Consider the following 18,913-nt stretch of genomic DNA (forward strand, 5'->3'; position numbering starts at 1 on the left):
AGAATGTTCCTGAAATTACGCACAAATCTCATCTACATTGTTTACTGTGCTGCAGACGATGACACTATCTGTACCGTAGTAAATATAATGTAATCAAAATATCGGCGATTTCTTATCCCTTTCTTACTATAGCCATTGAATATAAACAGTATTTTTTTCAAGGCTACAGCATAACTTATAAAATTGTTATTATAAGCACTTAGAAATACTTTATAGCTGTGGTAAGGCACATTGGAAAATGATGTGATAAATCCAAATCATGTCATATGTTTTCGAGAGTAAGAAATTCGATTATTATACTGTTTTCTGTGATAGAGAACTGGGATGAGTGTTTTTTTCAGTAAAATTGGTTGCTAAAGTGTGGATGCCATTGGGAGTGGCGTTTTTAGTACCTTCCTCCTTTAATGTTATATCACTGACTCAGTTAAAACTTTGGGAAACCTACTGCAGATGCATATCCATTGCAAAAACAAGTACTTCTTCTTGGCAGCAGGGTATGTGTATCTTACAATCCAGTTAGAAGCAATAGACGCGTCTAAACTTAGCCATCCATTCGGCACACCACTGTGTATTCGTCTGCAGCACAGTAAATAATGTAGATGAGATTTGTGCGTAATTTCAGGAACATTCTATACTGCGGTACAGAGGCCAAGCCGTCTGTACCGTGGTAAACAATGTATTTACGCGACCCGGCCAGGAAGAAACTGTGGGGAACGAGTACGTGGAAAACCTGTTTCAGAAATTGGGGAACATCCATGATAAAGTTCGCTATAAGACGCAGTTATTTAGCGGTAAAATGAAAGCGCGGTACGACCTGACGGTCCAAGCTGTAGATCTGGTTTGGTTGTATGGTTCACAGAAGAGGCGCGGGTTCTCCCCGAAATTGCAAAGATGTTGGGAAGGACCATATGCAAAATAATCGACTTAATATATCGGATACGGAAACTACCACGAGGAAAACCAGTGGCAGTACACATAAATCAGTTGGCTCCATACGCGGGACAGAACGAGCCCGAGGAACATCCAGAAACGGAGAATTATGCAAGTGAGACCACGACAATCTAGAATTTATGGCACATTACTCTGGAACGCAAAGGGCACGCTTTGGTGTTGTCCGCGAGGAATCTAAAGATTCAGCGCAGTACGCTTTGACTCACTGCGTAGCCAACGATGTCAAGATGTCCAGAGGTTTTGCAGTAGAATTCCAGTTCCGGTTTGGGCGCTTAAGAGTCTTCTTTACCTAAGCGCAACTTTTTTACATTATAGTGTATAGATGATTATAGCTGCAAGAGATAAGATGATATTCTTGCTTTGTCAAGTCCTGTCTTGGTCCTTAGTTAGTTCCCACCGACACTGTGCAGCGGCGCCACTTGTTACACTCAAATTGTTGATTTAACGCCCGCCAAGATACAGACTTTATTTACAAAAATTATATGATTTCATTTTTTGGGGTCATGTTTAGAAGTAGCTGTGTGTGAGGAAACGAAATTAAGGGTAAGGAAATAATCTGCCCAAAACCAGTAAATGAGATTTCCCCCAGATATTTCCACTTAATTTCGCCCCTCCTAATCGTCTTCCCCACCAGATCTCCAAGATATATATACCTGTGTCAGTCCAGTGTTTGTAACTTTTGCTTTTGCTTCTATCTTTACCAGTGCCTTTTGCTATTAACCAGCCTTATTTACCTGTGATTTATTCCTATATAATTTGTACCCTTAACCGTCGTTCCAGTACCTGTAAAACCTTTGTTAACCTGCACCCCTGTCGTTCCCTGTGTTGAGTGTGTTGCCGTTAGCCCTAGGGGGTTAATCGTAATTAGCCGTCGAGGTGAGTGAGTGTTTATAGTGTCATTAAAACAACAATCTTTCAACCCTTTATTAAACGTGCAAGCTGTTACCTTTATTACTCTGACCAGTTCCCAATTCCCCGAGTAATTCCAGTTCCTAGGTGTACTCCCTAGCGAACGGGTTACTACAACAAGTATTCCGCAAGATTACCAGCTACTCTCCATACGTTCCTACCTGTCCGTGTCTTCAAAACGAAATCGGAGCGTGACTCCTGGTTTTATACGAAGTACACCTCCGTAGTATCTTCCCGTCGCCCCGTCCTGCCTGAACCTGGGGCACAGTGCTCCCGCCTACGTTAACCATAAGGGGCTGAAAGCCGTCACGTGAAAGGTTAGTTGTTACAGTTCGAACACTCACCCCGCAGGTTCTGTTGGTTACCCCGTTCGGGTGGCGCAGCCCTCAATCCCGCATCAATTAATTTGTTACATTCTAGACCGCACTGCACGTGGAAATTAACAGTACGTCACGAAAACGGCATTGCCAGCAAACCAGCTGACACGCTGGGGCCAGATAACTACCGGCAGATGGCAGTACTCCCCAAGTAAATACGAGGACTGCTCCGGAAATCTTTTATATTATTTTATTTTGTATATATATATTTTTATTTCTATTTAGCCAATACACTTTTAATTTTCTTTGCTCGCCAATTATTTCCCGACGCTACCCGAGGCTGTGGGCAAAAGCCGGAACGTATCCAGGGTTGCTCACAACTTATCTAAAAAACTGTCGGTTTACTTTTTCCATAAATCGTCTTGATCGAGAGTAAAAAAATGAAACAGATTAGCGCAATAATCGGTGCAAAACAGCTAATCTTTAAAAAATCGATATTCATTTGCTATAAACTTAAAAAAAAAATAGTCCGAACATTTTGTAGATAAAGGTCTAAATTTACAAAATAGTTCTTAAAAAAAATTGTTTTTGTAAAAACAAATAGAGTTTTTATGGCGAGCGCTCTTATGGAAATTTACATTGGGTGCAGTGGGTACAGAAGACTCTTAAGGGAAATCTACCCGAGACGTCCCGATTGGTAAAGTGTATTTCCTACAGGAGCAGGGACGATTTCTTTATTATCTGATAACAAATCAGAAATACAAAGATATAAACTAGAAGTTGCAATACGGAAGTGGATTGCGATTTCCGGTTCAACATTAAGTTTTGAGCTGATCCATTACACTAATACCGAACTCATCAATGTAATACATTTTTCGTACTTCCGGGACTAAAGTAAGAACTTCACTCCATTATGACAAGTACTGAAGTGTCACTTTTTGTCCCGCCGGGATTAAATTTAGACGAAAATCCCGGAAGGATGAAATTACTAACAAGGCAATTTCAGTAGGTTGTTCCACATTTTGTATGCGGCACTACTTCTTAAACGCATCGTACTGCTGCTCATATAGTTTTTTTGGATTCCGGTGGTATCAATTCTTTACCTACTTTCGCCGCTTTTTATCAATATCAAATACACCTTTGTCACCCACCACCAAAATTATGACACTAGCAATGACAGTTTCCAAATTATTTTTGTTACCATGGCATAGGGATTGTCATATCAACGCAACGTTCCTATGGTAACTTGTTAAGCAGCGATTTTTTGAAAAAACGCGTTCTCTAACTCCATACATATTAAGTGTTTCGGTTTCGGAAGTACGAAAAATATCGTATATACCTTGCGACTGAAGTAGTGGTCTTAATCCCTCAGGTAAATTATGGCCCTCCCTTCGGTCGGGCCATAAACTTTACCTTCGGGATTAAAAGTACTACCTCAGTCCCGCGGTATATAATATACTATGAGCGATCTTTCATTTGTTATCATGTCTTTTTTTCATGACATATATGTACTTTAATAAATTAATAAACAAAGCACTATAAAATGCAAATTATCAAAAACTGGACGATTAATGAATACTGTAACGTCAATTTAATTATGTCGTGTATTTATTTACAATTAATTAACAATAAATTTACAACAGTAAATGCAATTTATCACTCACAATGTATAACATCAAGAACGTATCGATGTAGGAACTGAACTGACTCATAATTCGATGTGCTTATATAACAAAACCCCCTCTTTCTCGATAGTTGTCGAACGCTTCTGGACACTTTCGAGCCTTTCTAGAATGTTGTCTAACAAACACGTCATATTTCTTGCAAAGATTACGTCACATCCGCCGCCGTTCTTTATCGCCGATGTCTATGAAAATTTCTGGAATATTCGCTATAATACTTTCATGAATCAAGCTGAACAGTATTTTATTCTTATGTTTTTCTCAATGGAATAACTTGAGGAGTAGTGTAGGGTTAGATCTTAGATATTACGTTTGCAATATGATGATGGTAGTGCGAAAGCTGGGTACCTAGTATTTTAATGTGCTACTGCATACTTACGTACATATTATTTTATTAGGTGGTGTCTTAGTCAGGAAACCAAAATGACGAAATCGCTCAGTGAAAAAGTACCTACTTAAGCAAAATCTCAAGTAGCCACTTTTTAAACCCAGTTACCATTTATCTCGCTGCCACCATCAACTCGATCATGAGTCAACTTGGTATCGACTTAATCAGGTATTTTTTAATCATCAGATCTAGAAAATCCATCCATTCTTGTCAGCGACGAAACTTTGAAACTATTGCTACTAGTAAAAACTAGACAGGTCTCGTAGTCCCAGTTTATTAATAATTAGTATTAATGTTGGATGCTTTAGTAGAAGAAAATTTGCTCGTTTTTCTAGAACATCTACCATTTCCTGTATATTTCGCAAGTTTAGGTGAGCAACTTGATTTACGTATTGATAATGTCCAAGGAGGTGAAGATAAGTGAAATTCAGAAATAGATAGAGCTTCACTTATCGATAAGGAAAATTACCTAATAGTCCTTATCTTTTGCGGATACTTGGATATAGTCTGCTGTGGGTGTTGTTTGCCAAGCGACTACCCACGGCGCTTTCCTACGTCCCAAGTATTTCTTTTAATCATCTTTTTTCTCTTTGAATGAAACAATTGACGAGATAAAATTCAGATTTTGCCAGATTATAATTTGTGCAAAACTGGAATCATGCCTCGCCATCTGCCTGCAACTGCCATTAATTTATGATCTGGTATTCAACTGCACTATAGAAACAGCGGTACTTACTTATTTGCCTTTATTTTTAAATGGATATGTTTAACCAGTGCCAACGGTCTAAGCGAGATGTATAAAAAACTAACGGATGGTTGTCTCTCAGTCACATAACATTCTAATATTTTTAATCAATGATTAACCTTAATCAACGTTTGTTAAACCGAGCATAAGTGATATAATTTATTTAGGTATTTAAAAAATACGCTCGAAGCTGGTGTCTGTATCTCTGCTACAATACAAGTACTTACTGTATTTATTTGCTTATGTTTCTTTTGAATTATAATTTGCTTACTAATTGTTTTTTCGCTTTACAGATTTTCATGATATTCTTCATCGTGTTATATTTGGCAAGTTTTGCGCTATTAAGAAAATTTAAAAGAAGAGGTCGAGAAGATTACTACAGCACAGATGAAGACGAAATAATGGTATATCGGATAAGTACATGGTTGTGCACATTTTCCTTAGCCGTATCCATTGGAGCTGTTCTTTTACTACCATTTTCCATTGTTTCAAATGAAGTTCTTATTTTGTATCCAAAATCTTATTACGTAAAATGGTTGAATAGTTCACTTATTCAAGGTAAGTTTAGTTTATAAATGTATATGTAATAAACAAAGATTTTTTTAGGGTTATGGAACTATGTTTTCCTATTTTCTAATATATCTCTATTTGTACTTTTACCTTTCGCATATTTATTTATCGAATCTGAAGGATTTTTTGGTCACCGAAAAGGATTAATGGCACGAATTCAAGAAACTGTAATCGTCCTTGCCCTCTTAGCAACGGCTCTACTCGGGATCACCTATGTGATATTCTCTTTAGTACATAAAGATAAATCTACTATTCAAAGTTTGCTTAGTAAGTATTTTTATTACCTACTCTGTCAATCACATAACCTAATGAGTTTATTTTGTTACAGATTTATGGAGTTACCATTTACCATTTTTATATTCTTGTATATCATTTCTTGGAGTTTTGATGTTGTTAGGTAATATGCTCATTATATTGTTACGCAACTGTCTACAGTTTTATACTTACAGTATGTACGCCATTAGGTTTTGTGAGATTGTTTGATGTAACTGGCAAATATCTCATAAAACCCCAGTTCTTGCATGATATTGACGAAGAATACCACGCATACGCTTTAGAAGAGGAATGTTTAAGAAGGCGTCTCAAACTATCGCAAGTCATTGGCAAGTCGTACATATATCCGACACCTATGTCCATTACACATAGGAGATCGATTAATGATGACAAATTATTTAAGTTGAGCAATGGACAGCTACAATCTGCTTTGGGTTTGAAGTTAACTGAAATTGAGGCAAAAAGACGTCTTTTAGGTCAGTGCAATTTTAATTGTATACTTAATAGGTTATAATTATCTGCGTCTTGGCAATACAATGGTAGCAATAAAAAACAAGCTAGAGAATTATTCACAATCTATTTATATCTAATAAACAAATCTCATACTTTCTGTTGCAAAATCCAAATTTTTGATAGGTACTCCAAGTAGGTACTAAAGTAAACATGCATTATTAGTTGTTTTCATAGTGTTTTTTTTAATGTTGGGGCATTGTTTATAAACAATGGTTGGGGTTATATTGAGATGGTGTTACATTTGTCGTATCAACAGTAAGATGAGTACCAGATAAAAATTCTTGTGATTACCCCAATATTTAGGTAGGTACACTAACTACATCTCAGATAAGAAGGTTAGGTGCCTTTTCCACAATGTTGAGGAAGAACATAAGTAGCCAACAATAGTGCATTATTTATATTTATCGCTATACAACGTTCTACATCTTGCGATTCCCGATGTCCAATAATTTTGGTTGTTTCAATTAATATCTTCCAAGCCTTTGTCACTTACCTCTTCGTCTACCCCACACATCCAACTTCTTCTGGGGCGTCCTCGCTTTCTTCTCCCCCCGGGCTTCTTTGTACCAGGTGACCCAATAAGACTGTTCCTCGGCCATATCTTGGGAACCGTTCGTCGTATGACTTAGGGGTAAAAAAATTATTGGATAAATCGGTTATGAAGAATCGCTGGAAAATATTTTCAAGTTCTAAAAATGACAACCAGAGGGCGTAACTGCCATCTAAAATTTTAAGATTGCATTTTCTTTAAATTTCGCATTATACTAACTAAACATTCTTTTTCACATTTTTAAAGAGAACCAGTTTATCTATCATTTTCGTAAAAACAAAAACTCAGTTATTTAAAAAACAAAGATGGTGTGGGGCGTTGAATTGTTTTTGCAATAATCTGCTTTCACTTCTTAACCGTTTGACCAATTGTAATTTAGTATCGTTGAAAAGAGCATTCCTTGGGCAACAAGAATCAACCAAAATATACTTCATTTAGTTCAATCCTTCTCCGCCAGGGCGCTAGTTTTGACACTATGATCCAAAATCCTAAAAAATTTAAAAAATCAAATGGAATGATATGACTTTTTCTTTATGAAAAAGTAGCCAAATAACGCCCAAAGAGGCCAGTGAAAACCGTTTTTCAAAATCTCGTTCCTAACCTCAAATATTGGGAAAATGAGATTAATTAAAATGCTTAAATTGTATCTTAAATTTACTTTTGACGTATTTCCGGTATTTGTCGATGGCGCAAAAGCATAGTGTGCTTCTAATGAAGGTGTGCATACGGATTTCATGGTTTACGCTCACCACAAGAAAAAGACCTATTCTCCATGCAAAAACTATTGATCTATTTATTTTAATAAATCTTTATTAGTCAATCATTAGAATCTGTTATGAAATACTTGTTTTTATTTAGATATTTGGTTTCAGATAAGCAGCGTCAGACTTCATCATTTCGAAGAAACTTGTTGTATCCTATATCTGTAATATTATTAATTGGTCTTACTGCGATTACCGTATTTATGGTTATTCGAAACACAGTGGAATTGCTTATCGGTATTAAGGCGCTGCCTCTTAGCTCAAGGGTAATTATAACTCATTGCATTACAATAACAAACATACATTATTGTTATTTATATTACAGCAATTTACACTTGGCATTACTTCACTATCAACCCTTGGACCTCTTGGCGCTTTGATTGAAATCGTATTAATATTATACTTAATTGTGACATCGTCGATTGGATTGTATTCGTCACCACCAATGTCATGGATTCGACCGCGTGCCAAAAGTACACCGTTCAATTTAATTCTTGGAAATTGCGCACTAATATTGATCCTCAGCTCCGCTCTACCTTTACTTTCGAAGATTTTAGGTATCGGTAATCTTAATATATTGTTATGTGTGTTCAACGTTTACTTTTCAGGAATCACCAATTTCGACTTGTTGGGAGATTTTGGAAGTATTGAATGGCTGGGCAATTTTCAAATTGTTTTTATGTACAATTTAGTGTTTGCCACAGCAACTACTTTGTGCATTGCCAATAATTTTACTGTAAAAGTTCGCAGGGAACTGTACGCACGTTTAGTTGAGAACTATATGCTTCTTAGTAATTATGTATCGTTTCTAAATTAAATATAGTTTTCAGTTTAATGAAAACTGCTACGCAAATTGCACTTGTAAGACTGATGTAATGCATTAGAACGTTTAAGTTGATTATATTTATTATCATTAGTCATGTATAGAGGACTGACTGCATTGTATGGGCACCTCCTTTCTTGTAAAAATTACTGTCGGCTTAATTGTTTAGATAAGTAATACTGACTGACAGAAAAGTTATATACTCTAATTTCTGTGGTAGGACATTTCCATACTTGCAGAATTGATTTGTGCTTATAGGTCATTGATAAGTCTGATTATTATACTCTTATTTATTAATACTTGCAAATGAACAATTCATTTAAATAAATCGTTACGAAATGCAATTTTATTATTTACCTTATTGTGTGTTTGTATAAATGAGGTATGTTCAGTTGTGCCCCAAAAATCTGTCAAAATATCTTGCATAACTGGAAGGTTACAAATTGCACTCTTCATACATACACTTGTGCACAGTACAGTAGAACCTCTATTATCTGTGCTCCATGGAACTGGACAAAGCATGGATAATTGAAAACACGGATAATCCAAATTAATGTTTTTCTTGCATATGGACATAAGTATATTGCATACTAGATGACCCGACGAACGTTGTCCTCTTTCTTTATAGCTATGAATACGCAATCATTTCAGACTGGAATAAATAATAACAAAAAAATGATTTCAAAAAATTCGCTGTGGTTAGCACAGGTACTACCAGCACCACCTGCGCATGCGCGATTCTGCCCTTTTATGTCTAAGAATATGTGTAGCAAATTTGGTTTAAATCGGTTCAACCGTTTAGACGGAAGAGATTTTGACACACTTGCCTCAAAATCTCCCCATAAACTAATAAAAAATTAACGCACTCACTTCTAGTTGCTTTTGGCAGCATCTTGAAAAAAACTAAAATTCAACTGAAAGTAGAAAAAGACTCTCCTAATGGCCGTATGCCTCGACAAATTTAAGCGGAGCTTAGCGTTATTTAAAATCCATGGCAACCGTTGTCGCAATAATCATTCCCTCGCTTAAATTTGTCGATGCATACGGCCATTAGTGTTTCTGTATAACTGTGTATACCACGTGTTTAGTCTATCAACATTCAACACTTACCAAAAATGGATATTAGGTATATCAAACTTTTAATATAAAAGGCGTGATTGGGGTGAATTAACCTCGAAACTTCTCAAAAAACTCACTGAAATCTGGATAAACTATCCCATCGAATTGACAGCACACTATGATATGAATAAATTAATTTTTTGACGGATATATTATGCCAATCCATGTAGCTGTTAAAACAATTGCCGTCGAAACGTCAAACGCGCGATGTTTAAATAGTCGTTAAGTTTTTTCCAATTTTCTGCGCGATTTTCTTGGTTTTTCTTGCCGTAAGAACCTTCTACACAGAATTAGACAACTTAAAAAAAAGATGAATGAAATCGGTAAAATCGTTCTAAAGTTATTGCATGACCAGAAGAAACAGGGGTTCATTTTTAATTAAAAAATAGAATAGTTTTACAAGAAAATGTGCACTTTTAATATCCAAAGTAAAATGTTTACAGTATGATCTTTGCTGATACATACACAAAAAAAAAGGAGCAATTGTTGATAGGTATGCTTTTGAAGAATAGTCAGTTACTTTTGTCTGTGTGAAAAGTTTTGATCAATTTTAATCTTCTGGCGCATGCAGCGGAAATTTAAAATAATGTCAAGTTCAAAAATGTAAATTCAATTAAGACAAAAATCGCGGCACGGATATTCCGCTGCCAAGATAATAATAATAATAATGCCTTTTATTAAGTTACATACACACAATTACAGTAAAAAAACTAAATGACATATTTCAAAATTAAAGTAATGCAACGTTCAGTTAGTGGAAGCGACTGCCTCCAATATTCTGCTCTTCCACTTGTAAATTATTACAGAATTGCACAATTTAACGCTCAAATAATAATACTCAATAAAAAAAACAATAAAATTTAAAAAAAATTTTTGTTGAAGCGTTAATATATACTTCCTATGATGTGGAGCACTAAGTTACATTGCCTGTCAAACATGGTCTGGCGAATTAATTTGTTTAATTTAGAGGTATCTAGTTTTTTAAGTACCTACGTTATCAATTGCGTTATACATATATAAGTATTCGCTATACAATAACTAAAGGATCTTTCATAGAACGATGTTTTATGGTAAGTAAAAGTGTTACATACTTAGGGATCAGATTAGATTACAAACTAAACTGGACGGAACATATACACATGTTAACTAAAAAATGTGAAAGATCCCTCAATATTTTAAGATTATTGACTAGAGTGGGATGGGGAATGGATTTTCCAACTGCATTAAAGGTTTATAAAGCACTTACAAGAAGCCTAATAGATTATGGTTTGCATTTATATGGAGCAGCATCAAAACCAAATTTAAAAAGACTCATAGTCATTCAAAATAAAGCCTTAAGACACTGCATTGGGGCTATGAAGTCAACTCCTGTAGAAGCATTGTATGTGGAAGCACGTGAACCACCACTCGAGTTTCGAAGAAAGTATTTGGCTTTAAAATATGTTACGAAAACAATCGCCCTAAAACTGGAAAATATTTACAACTCGCTACAAGAGCTTATGTCCCACGATTTAACCTCGGCTTTTTGGTCTAAAAAGAAGTCTCCTCCGCTTTCCGTGGCAAGCCTTTATCTTCACGAATTAAAAATTCCTCTTTGGATACAAGAAATTCCGGACGCTTCCTATCACGATTTTTACGTCGGAAGTCTGCCAACGTACTTCCCTAGTTATATAGGGGATTTTAGATATGATTGCCAACTATTTTATAACACCTTAGACAACTTGAAATGTTGGGAGATAATATTCACAGACGGTTCTAAAAGCAAGGTGGGAGTCGGATGTGCATTTTACGAGCTATCGACTAAATATTCAAAGTTATTTAATCTTGGAAAGGTCAAATCTATATTTACAGCTGAAGCGACTGCAATATTAGAAGCATTAAAATATTTTTATAAACGTAATGTAGCAAAGAACCTGGCCATAATGTCAGATAGTAAGAGTGTCCTGGCCACTATCAATAAAAGGGTCCATTATTTTCAATCCCATCCTTTAATTACCGCTATTAGAGCAGAGGCCTTTAAAATTATAAAGAAAGGACATACTGTTGCGTTTTACTGGATCAAAGGACATGCAGGTTTAAAAGCAAACGAACTGGTAGACGAATTGGCTAAACAAGCTGTACAAGAGGGGATCAGTCTCGAGAGTACCACACCAAGAACAGACCTTCTGAATGTTCTCAAAAGCAACATAGTTGAAGCCTGGGATATATATTGGAAGGAGTATCATAAAGAAAGACAAACACAGTATGCTTTAATCCACCCAACGGTTAAGTTTAGACCATGGTATTCTGATAAGTATACCCCAAAAAGATACTTTTCGATAATTGCACGTCTTAAATTTGGACATGGGAGGTTTCCATCTCATTTGTATAAGATCGGGGTTGTAGATTCGCCAGGGTGTGATTGTGGATTCGAGACTGGTGATTTCAATCACATATTTTTTAACTGCGAACTGAGAAGGCCCTTCATTGATCAGATGAGTGCACGGTTAACAGAAAGTGGTGTTCATTTTCCCATCAACATCGTTGCTCTACTGAGTTCCAACTGTAGACGCATTTATGATATAGTAATTGAATACGTAGCTAATACTGGGTTAAATATTTAAGGGTGAGTGCGTGCATGGATCTGTATGATGTATCCTCTGTATTGAACCTCTGTCTTACCCTCCTATACAAATCAAGGTCGCTACCTGTATTGTTAAATGTCAAATGCCATGATAGACCTCTTGGCGAGAAGAGTGTGTCCTGTGTTATTCCTATAGAGTAAATGAATAAGGTACTGAAAATGTTGCTAAATGGGCATAGATCCCGAAATAGCAAATATAATAAAAAAAAAAATGGTAAGGTGGTTTAATTAACGAAATAAATCTAGAATTACTGTTAAATTCAATTTTATTATATAGATAAAGTGGTGTTCTGGACGTGACAATATTATGATATTATAAAACAACAGAATGTACTGTACAATCATCGACAAAAATAATGATAAAATGAAGCTTACTGCCGCTTAGACAACCAACCATACACTCTACATGGCAACATTGAAAGGTAAGTTTTCTCAAAGCATCGTTTAAATTAGTATTTATACAATGCTCGCGGGGAATCGTGTGGGATGGGCCGCACGGCGTCGCGCATTGTGGTCTTTGTTTCGGCGTTTCTTCGTCACTGCCTGGAATCTTGATGTAAACACTACAGCAGGTATATAATTACAAGAACTGGAAAAACCGAATTTTATGCATAATATTCTGGACAAATTTAAGAGACATTAATACATTACACATTGGTACAACTTTTTACAAAGTTTTTCTCTTGATATTGGTGCTAGTATTTTTGAATGGCCCCTAACAATCTAACCTGGAAATGATATCTTGTTAATGATTTACTACTTATTAGATAAGCACTGCGCTCATATTTTGATTCCTCCATTGAAACGTAATGTGCTTTTAAATGCCGAGGGCGTATAAATTTCCACTTTACCAATTACTTGTTATGAATTGTTCGCTGAAGTTGTTGCTTCTATTTTCTCAATTTAGATTCGTTGACAATAATTATAATTTTTTCACTTGCGGTTGTAATGATCTTAGCCTCCTACTATCTTGGCGGCTAACGCCAACTTCAAGTCACACCGGAATATTTGACCATATTCTGTAGTAGCGGGAAGGCCAAACTAACATGGCTGTCTATTTGAATATTCTCGCTTAAGTTTCCCGCGAGAATCTGTCACTCGGGGGGCCACTCCGAGTGCACTAAGATCGTGATCGTCATGTAGTACACCTACGTTGTGTAGTAACTGAGTTCTAAGCAGGCACTGAGGGCGTTTTATAGGTAAGGAACACCAAAAGCAATTATAGCTGATTAAGATTATATTGAAGCTAATACCAATACGGTGCCCCTGCAGAGGGTCTTAAGTGATTCTATACTACTCCGGCATTCATCTTACGAATTAGGAAAACTGAAGGAAAACCTAATTCGGAGTAGTCCTATAATGAACAAAGCCTACAGCTAACATCCAATGTACCGCACTTTTGAGCCCTCTTGAAACCGGAATAAGTACTACAGACACGCTATGAGTAACCAAAATGGAATCGAGACATTCCCCAGGTATTACAACACATACATCAGACAAAACTAAGAGATATTAAATATACCTCGCCGGGTGGGAGGATTAGCAGGCCCAGTGGGGTGCCTGTAGACATGGGCTAAAGTTGTTGGGTTTCGGAACGAGTGAAAATGTTAGTGTTATAGGTTCACCAAGGCCCGTATAAACTTGAATAACTCGCTCCCCTCTAAACAAGCTGCAGCACAGATACTACCGACAATGAAACATGATTGCCAATACCAACAAAGGTTACACATTAAGAGGTACAGTACAAGTGATACATAAGTAAAGGGTTACAATCTGCATTCATGTTACACACATTTATAGATTAATTGAATAAAGCAAATACCTCACCTAATATAAAACAAAAACAAACCCACACAGTAATGATTAAGGTATAACAAAATATTTCAAGATAAGCCGTGCGTTAAAGCAAAAAGACCATGAACACACATCGTATTTATTGACCACCTCAAGCCACGCGGTAATTTCATCTGCTAACACCCCTAAAAACCACCCGAAAATCGCCCATTCCCTGCATTTCACGCATTTCTAGGAAAAAACTGGACTGCAGGTGTTTGAAATGGTAAGCACATGTGGCATTCCAAGAAATTTCATCCGTCTCATCTTCGCTCTCTTTCCCTTTTCCTATATCCCACCAGATTTTGGTTGGCAGCTTGTGTAACTAACATGATGTATAGGGTGCTTCGTATCGACAATCATATTCACAAGACGTTGTTAAGGTTGGGGCATCTCACGGTTTGGCTGGAAACAGTGGCGGTCCCAGGATTTGGTAAAGGGAGGGGCCCAAACCAGAACTTTGTCCCAACACGGACAAAAATAAAAGAAATCTCGCATAATGGATATGAGATCGACACAAAATAGATGAAAAAACAACAGATAATAGTGTTTTTTATTATTGAATATACCTAATAAAAAAACACAAGTACTAAATAAGTCTTTCAGTTTTATTTTTTTACTGCGTTTACGTGAGCCTATTTTGTCACTGTACAACAAAACTGGATCGTTTAAACTTAAGAGAGTATTTATTTAAAAAAAGAAAATTAACCTTAAAAACCAGTTTTTATTGCAAAGAAAAACAAGATTGAAGATATCAATGTGTCTCTTAAGTTTGCCCATCCTACACCATATATATAAATGTCCAACACCAACAACTTACAAGCATTTCAACGCTGGCATTTTAGATAGTGTATGGTTGGTTGCCTAAGTGGCAGTAAACTACATTTTATCATTATTTTTGTCGGTGATCTTACATACAGTGGCGGCGCGAGTTGGTGGCAAGTTGGCTCTTGCCAACCATTTGCGCAAAAAAGGCGCCAGAAAAGGCGCCTAAATGAACAGATACAATTGCATAAAAATTAGAAAAATGATTAAAAAACAAAAAATTATTTGCATAGTAATTTTACATTACGAGACGAGTTTTTTGGGGGTAAGGGCCAACAATTGTTTGGGGAGGCAACAGGCAAAGTTCTCATCCCAGAATCTCAATAGGCGCCTATTCGAGTAGCTGCCAACGGCGCGAGCACAGCTCGCGCCGCCACTGCTTACATATCGCCGATTTCCCATATTCAACAAATTTAAGTCCGTTAACTTGTGTGGTATGTCAGTGTTCATATTTTCTTATACCATAAATTAATCTTAAGTAAGAGTTTTGGATTTTTTTAATTCTATTTACGTCGGCCAAATCGAAACAAGGACCGTAAAGAGCGCCACAGTAATTGAAATGCGATAGAACCACCGGGGATAGAACCAATGCCTCACAGAGTGTAGGACTATAGGTAGTTCTGACATGTTGACTCAGACCAAAGAGTATACAACGAAATACTCTTTGCTCAGGCTGAAGCGATTACATAAAATTCGTTTTAAATTAACATAAGCTTTTCTAATCATTTCCGACACCTGTTTCTTAAATCGTAAGTCACAGTCTATGACAACACCCAAACACTTTTCGCTGTCTTACGATTAATTCAGTTGTATTAACCCTAACCATTTAACCTCCAATTGAGACTTAATCTGCTCTCTCATTCTAGATTGTCCATTGTCCAAACAGAATTATTGACGACTTAGCGGAATTGATTCGCAAATCATGGCTTTCAGCTGTTGTAATTAAACTGCATGTCAGTATTATCTCATTTGTACGAATTACATCATTGCTACTGCACTCATACTGGAGCAGTGTGTCATCCGCATATTGATGACTTTTAGTCTCAGTTAAACTTTTGTGGAAATTAAAGGTATATAATATAAAAAGTAATGGATCAAGGACAGATCCTTGCGGTACACCAGCCATTATATGAGCCAAAGAAGATTTTTCCTCAGCAATCATAACAAATTGCGTTCTATTTTCCAAATGATTGCGAATAAGCAAGCAAGAATGCTTCCGAATCAAAACCAACATAATGTAGTAATGCTACAAGTATCCTGTGATTGATAGTATCAAAGGCCTTGGAAAAATCAAGTTGCCCAATGACCGACCGCCTGCTGAATCTCTCGCAGCAAATATATTATCAGTCATATTCAATAATGCCGTCACACAACTGTATCCGCTTCTAAAACCAGACTGAGATGCAGGCAAAATGTCATAATCACGTAGATGATCATATTGATTTGTGTTGATACTGCTCTTTCCAAAACTTTTGATACCACTGAAAGGATGCTAATTGGTCGCAAATCATTATCATCCTTAGGTGGGTTGCGTTTTACTAAAGGAACCACCCTTGCTCTTTTCCAAATATCTGGAATTGTGCTTGTCCTCAAACAAAAATTTATAACATAAGTAACATACGGTATTACTAAAAGGACAACACAGGAGTAACATATGCAAACTTATGCCATCTTCACCCACCATAGTAGAGTTCCTGCGCGCGCAAAAGTGATTTAGAGATCCACCCCGTCAAGCTTTTAAAGGTAAAAAGCATCTAATTATGTTTTTCTGTAGAGTTTGGACTACTAATTAACCCCCTAAATTCGTCTGTTGATACCGATGTCCAAATGGCCCAAAAAAGAAAAAATTGAATTTTTGAAAAAGTTCCTGTTTTTAATTATCTTTACAAAGGTGCGTTTTGTTTGTCGTTTGCCCTAATGATAATGAAAATATAAGGATTTTTCTCGGCGCATTTTACATTGCATATACGGCAAGAACGCACACATAATCGTTAGCCACTCGTTTAAACCGTGTTTTGCAAAATGTAACTTTTTAAAATATCGTTTATAAGGCTTTGAATTTTATATTCAAGTACTCTATATTTTGTGTATGTGTTATTCTAATACTAAACCCATTTATTTAAAATATTTAGTAAGCAGCGGCACTCGTAGGTGCAACACAATCCATTAAATGATGTATTTCTTCAGATGAATCGATCAGTTTTAAAATTTCTCGTTTTGTTTCTTCCATGGTGGGAAATGCTTCGTACGGTACCCACACGTTGTTTTTCAGTATTGATGGCTGAGAGAAAACAAGACCAGCGGGTATTCCAAATGAGCCTAAAAAGCCGCAATAAAAATAATTGTAATCAAATATGAATTGATCTATACCATTAGAACAAATGCCTAATGAAATGATATCACCTGTTGGCTCTTTCGCATACCATATCTTAATTACGCTAATTGTAGCGCGCACTTTTGAGTAAACTAAATGACGATTTAAAAGTTGTTGAGCCGTTCTTCGTGATTCAATTGACTCAATGTTAATTTCGTTGGCATCTTCTATCAGATAAGATAAAAATCGTAGTTCGGGATGAACGGTGCCTAATGGAAGTGTTGATCCGCCTTTGTTTTTCAAAGCTCTCTGATATGGACGGTACATGTCACTGTAGACAATCGCACTTTTCACATCAATAAATTGATTAACACCGACATAACCCCATACAGGTGGACCGCCGATATTTGACAAGTTCAAACCAGTAAAATCTGCTGCCTTTTTTATTGCTCCTAAACCAACATCGCTGGTAATACCGACAATATTACCGATACGTACTGTTGTGCAGCATTCAACTAGCACATTAACATCAAAGCAAACAGGTCCATGCAAAGCTGCTATAATTTTGATATTTCTATTGATAATTGAATTTACTGCATCAGATAACATGTACATACAGGATAAATTTCGTAGGTACCAGTCTACTTCTGATTCCCCTTCTTTTCTAAAATGAAAGCAATACTTTTCAGGTCAAATCAATGACGTAAATATATTAAATTAACATCATTTAAAAAAACCAGGTGTCAAATTCTTGACAGAATAGCTTCCTAGCTGAAACCAAAAATTGCCAACATATGTACGCACTTACAGACGGGAAAAATTTATTCTTTAAAAGTTGCTTAAAATGATCTAAAACGTCAATTTTTACGCATGCATTTTGTTTGCTTTTATTAAAAGGACCTACCATCTAAATTTCGTTAAAATTGTTCCATAAATAAGAAAGTTGCATTTCTGCGCATGTGCAACACGATTTTTGCGCATGCATTTTGTTTGCTTTTATTAGAGGGACCTACCATCCAATTTTCGTTAAAATTTCTCCATAAATAAGAAAGTTGGATGTTGCACATGTGCAACTCGATTTTTTGCGCATGCATTTTGTTTTCTTTTATTAGGAGGACCTACCATCCAAATTTCGTTTTAATTGTTCCATAAATAAGAAAATTGCATTTCTGCGCATGCGCAACACGATTTTTGCGCATGAATTTTGTTTGCTTTCATTAAAGGGACTTACCATAGAAATTTCGTTTAAATTGCTTCAGAAACAAGATCGTTGCGTTTTGCACATATGCAACACAATTTTTTGACTTTGACAATTTTTTCTCCGTTTTTTGATAATATAACCCGGCCCAATTTTTTGTAGGTTGTACACAGGAAAATAAGGTCTTCCAAATAATAGAATAAAAATTTTAGGTTGCTATTTGAAAAAAAAAGTTCGATGCCGTTACGGCGCTCCAAAATTTTTTTTTCAAAAATCCGGCCCGTTATTTTTCTGTTCGGTATGCCTAAAACATATATACAAAATTTCAACAAAATCCGTCGAGCCGTTTTCTCAGAAAATTGCCAACAAACGTACGTGTACGTGTACGTACGTACATACAGACGGAAAAAAATTTTATTCTTTAAAAGTTGCTTAAAATGGTCTAAAACGTCGACATTTGATGAAATTTTGAAATGTTCAAAAAACGGCTATCGGAATAGCTACCTAGCACATGCTAGG

The 18,913-nt window shown here is 36.2% G+C and overlaps 2 protein-coding genes and 2 long non-coding RNA genes across 6 annotated transcripts; 1 reads left to right on the plus strand and 3 right to left on the minus strand.

Annotated features, from left to right (window-relative positions):
• Positions 1 to 1,461: 1,461 nt before the first annotated feature.
• On the minus strand, positions 1,462 to 2,317 carry LOC116164138. 2 transcript variants are annotated; one of them, XR_004143816.1, is made up of 3 exons: positions 2,205 to 2,317; positions 1,898 to 2,156; positions 1,462 to 1,797 (listed from the first exon to the last, which is right to left on the minus strand). It is a non-coding gene; the product is annotated as an uncharacterized LOC116164138 (long non-coding RNA). The 2 variants fall into 2 exon arrangements; XR_004143815.1 differs by lacking the exon at positions 1,462 to 1,797 and having other exon boundaries at positions 1,861 to 2,156.
• A 2,902-nt stretch (positions 2,318 to 5,219) lies between these two features.
• LOC116164192 (protein Lilipod) lies at positions 5,220 to 8,826 on the plus strand. Its single transcript, XM_031478332.1, has 7 exons — positions 5,220 to 5,550; positions 5,599 to 5,829; positions 5,891 to 5,959; positions 6,012 to 6,311; positions 7,771 to 7,925; positions 7,985 to 8,216; positions 8,268 to 8,826. Exons 1-7 carry the CDS (start codon positions 5,235 to 5,237, stop codon positions 8,474 to 8,476), a joined length of 1,512 nt encoding a protein of 503 aa, XP_031334192.1. The 5' UTR covers positions 5,220 to 5,234; the 3' UTR covers positions 8,477 to 8,826.
• LOC116164193 lies at positions 7,359 to 9,238 on the minus strand. 2 transcript variants are annotated; one of them, XR_004143835.1, is made up of 4 exons: positions 9,198 to 9,238; positions 8,945 to 9,134; positions 8,840 to 8,889; positions 7,359 to 7,386 (listed from the first exon to the last, which is right to left on the minus strand). It is a non-coding gene; the product is annotated as an uncharacterized LOC116164193 (long non-coding RNA). The 2 variants fall into 2 exon arrangements; XR_004143834.1 differs by lacking the exon at positions 7,359 to 7,386 and having other exon boundaries at positions 8,805 to 8,889.
• Positions 9,239 to 16,616: 7,378 nt separating this feature from the next.
• Positions 16,617 to 17,707, minus strand: LOC116163146 (malate dehydrogenase 3, cytoplasmic-like). The gene is made up of 3 exons (XM_031476994.1): positions 17,695 to 17,707; positions 17,253 to 17,648; positions 16,617 to 17,201 (listed from the first exon to the last, which is right to left on the minus strand). The coding sequence occupies exons 1-3, from the start codon at positions 17,705 to 17,707 to the stop codon at positions 17,011 to 17,013; spliced, it is 600 nt and encodes a 199-aa protein (XP_031332854.1). The 3' UTR covers positions 16,617 to 17,010.
• Positions 17,708 to 18,913: the final 1,206 nt, after the last annotated feature.

Source organism: Photinus pyralis, unplaced genomic scaffold, assembly GCF_008802855.1.
Source record: "Photinus pyralis isolate 1611_PpyrPB1 unplaced genomic scaffold, Ppyr1.3 Ppyr1.4_LG2, whole genome shotgun sequence".
NCBI classification, from domain to species: Eukaryota; Metazoa; Arthropoda; class Insecta; order Coleoptera; family Lampyridae; genus Photinus; species Photinus pyralis.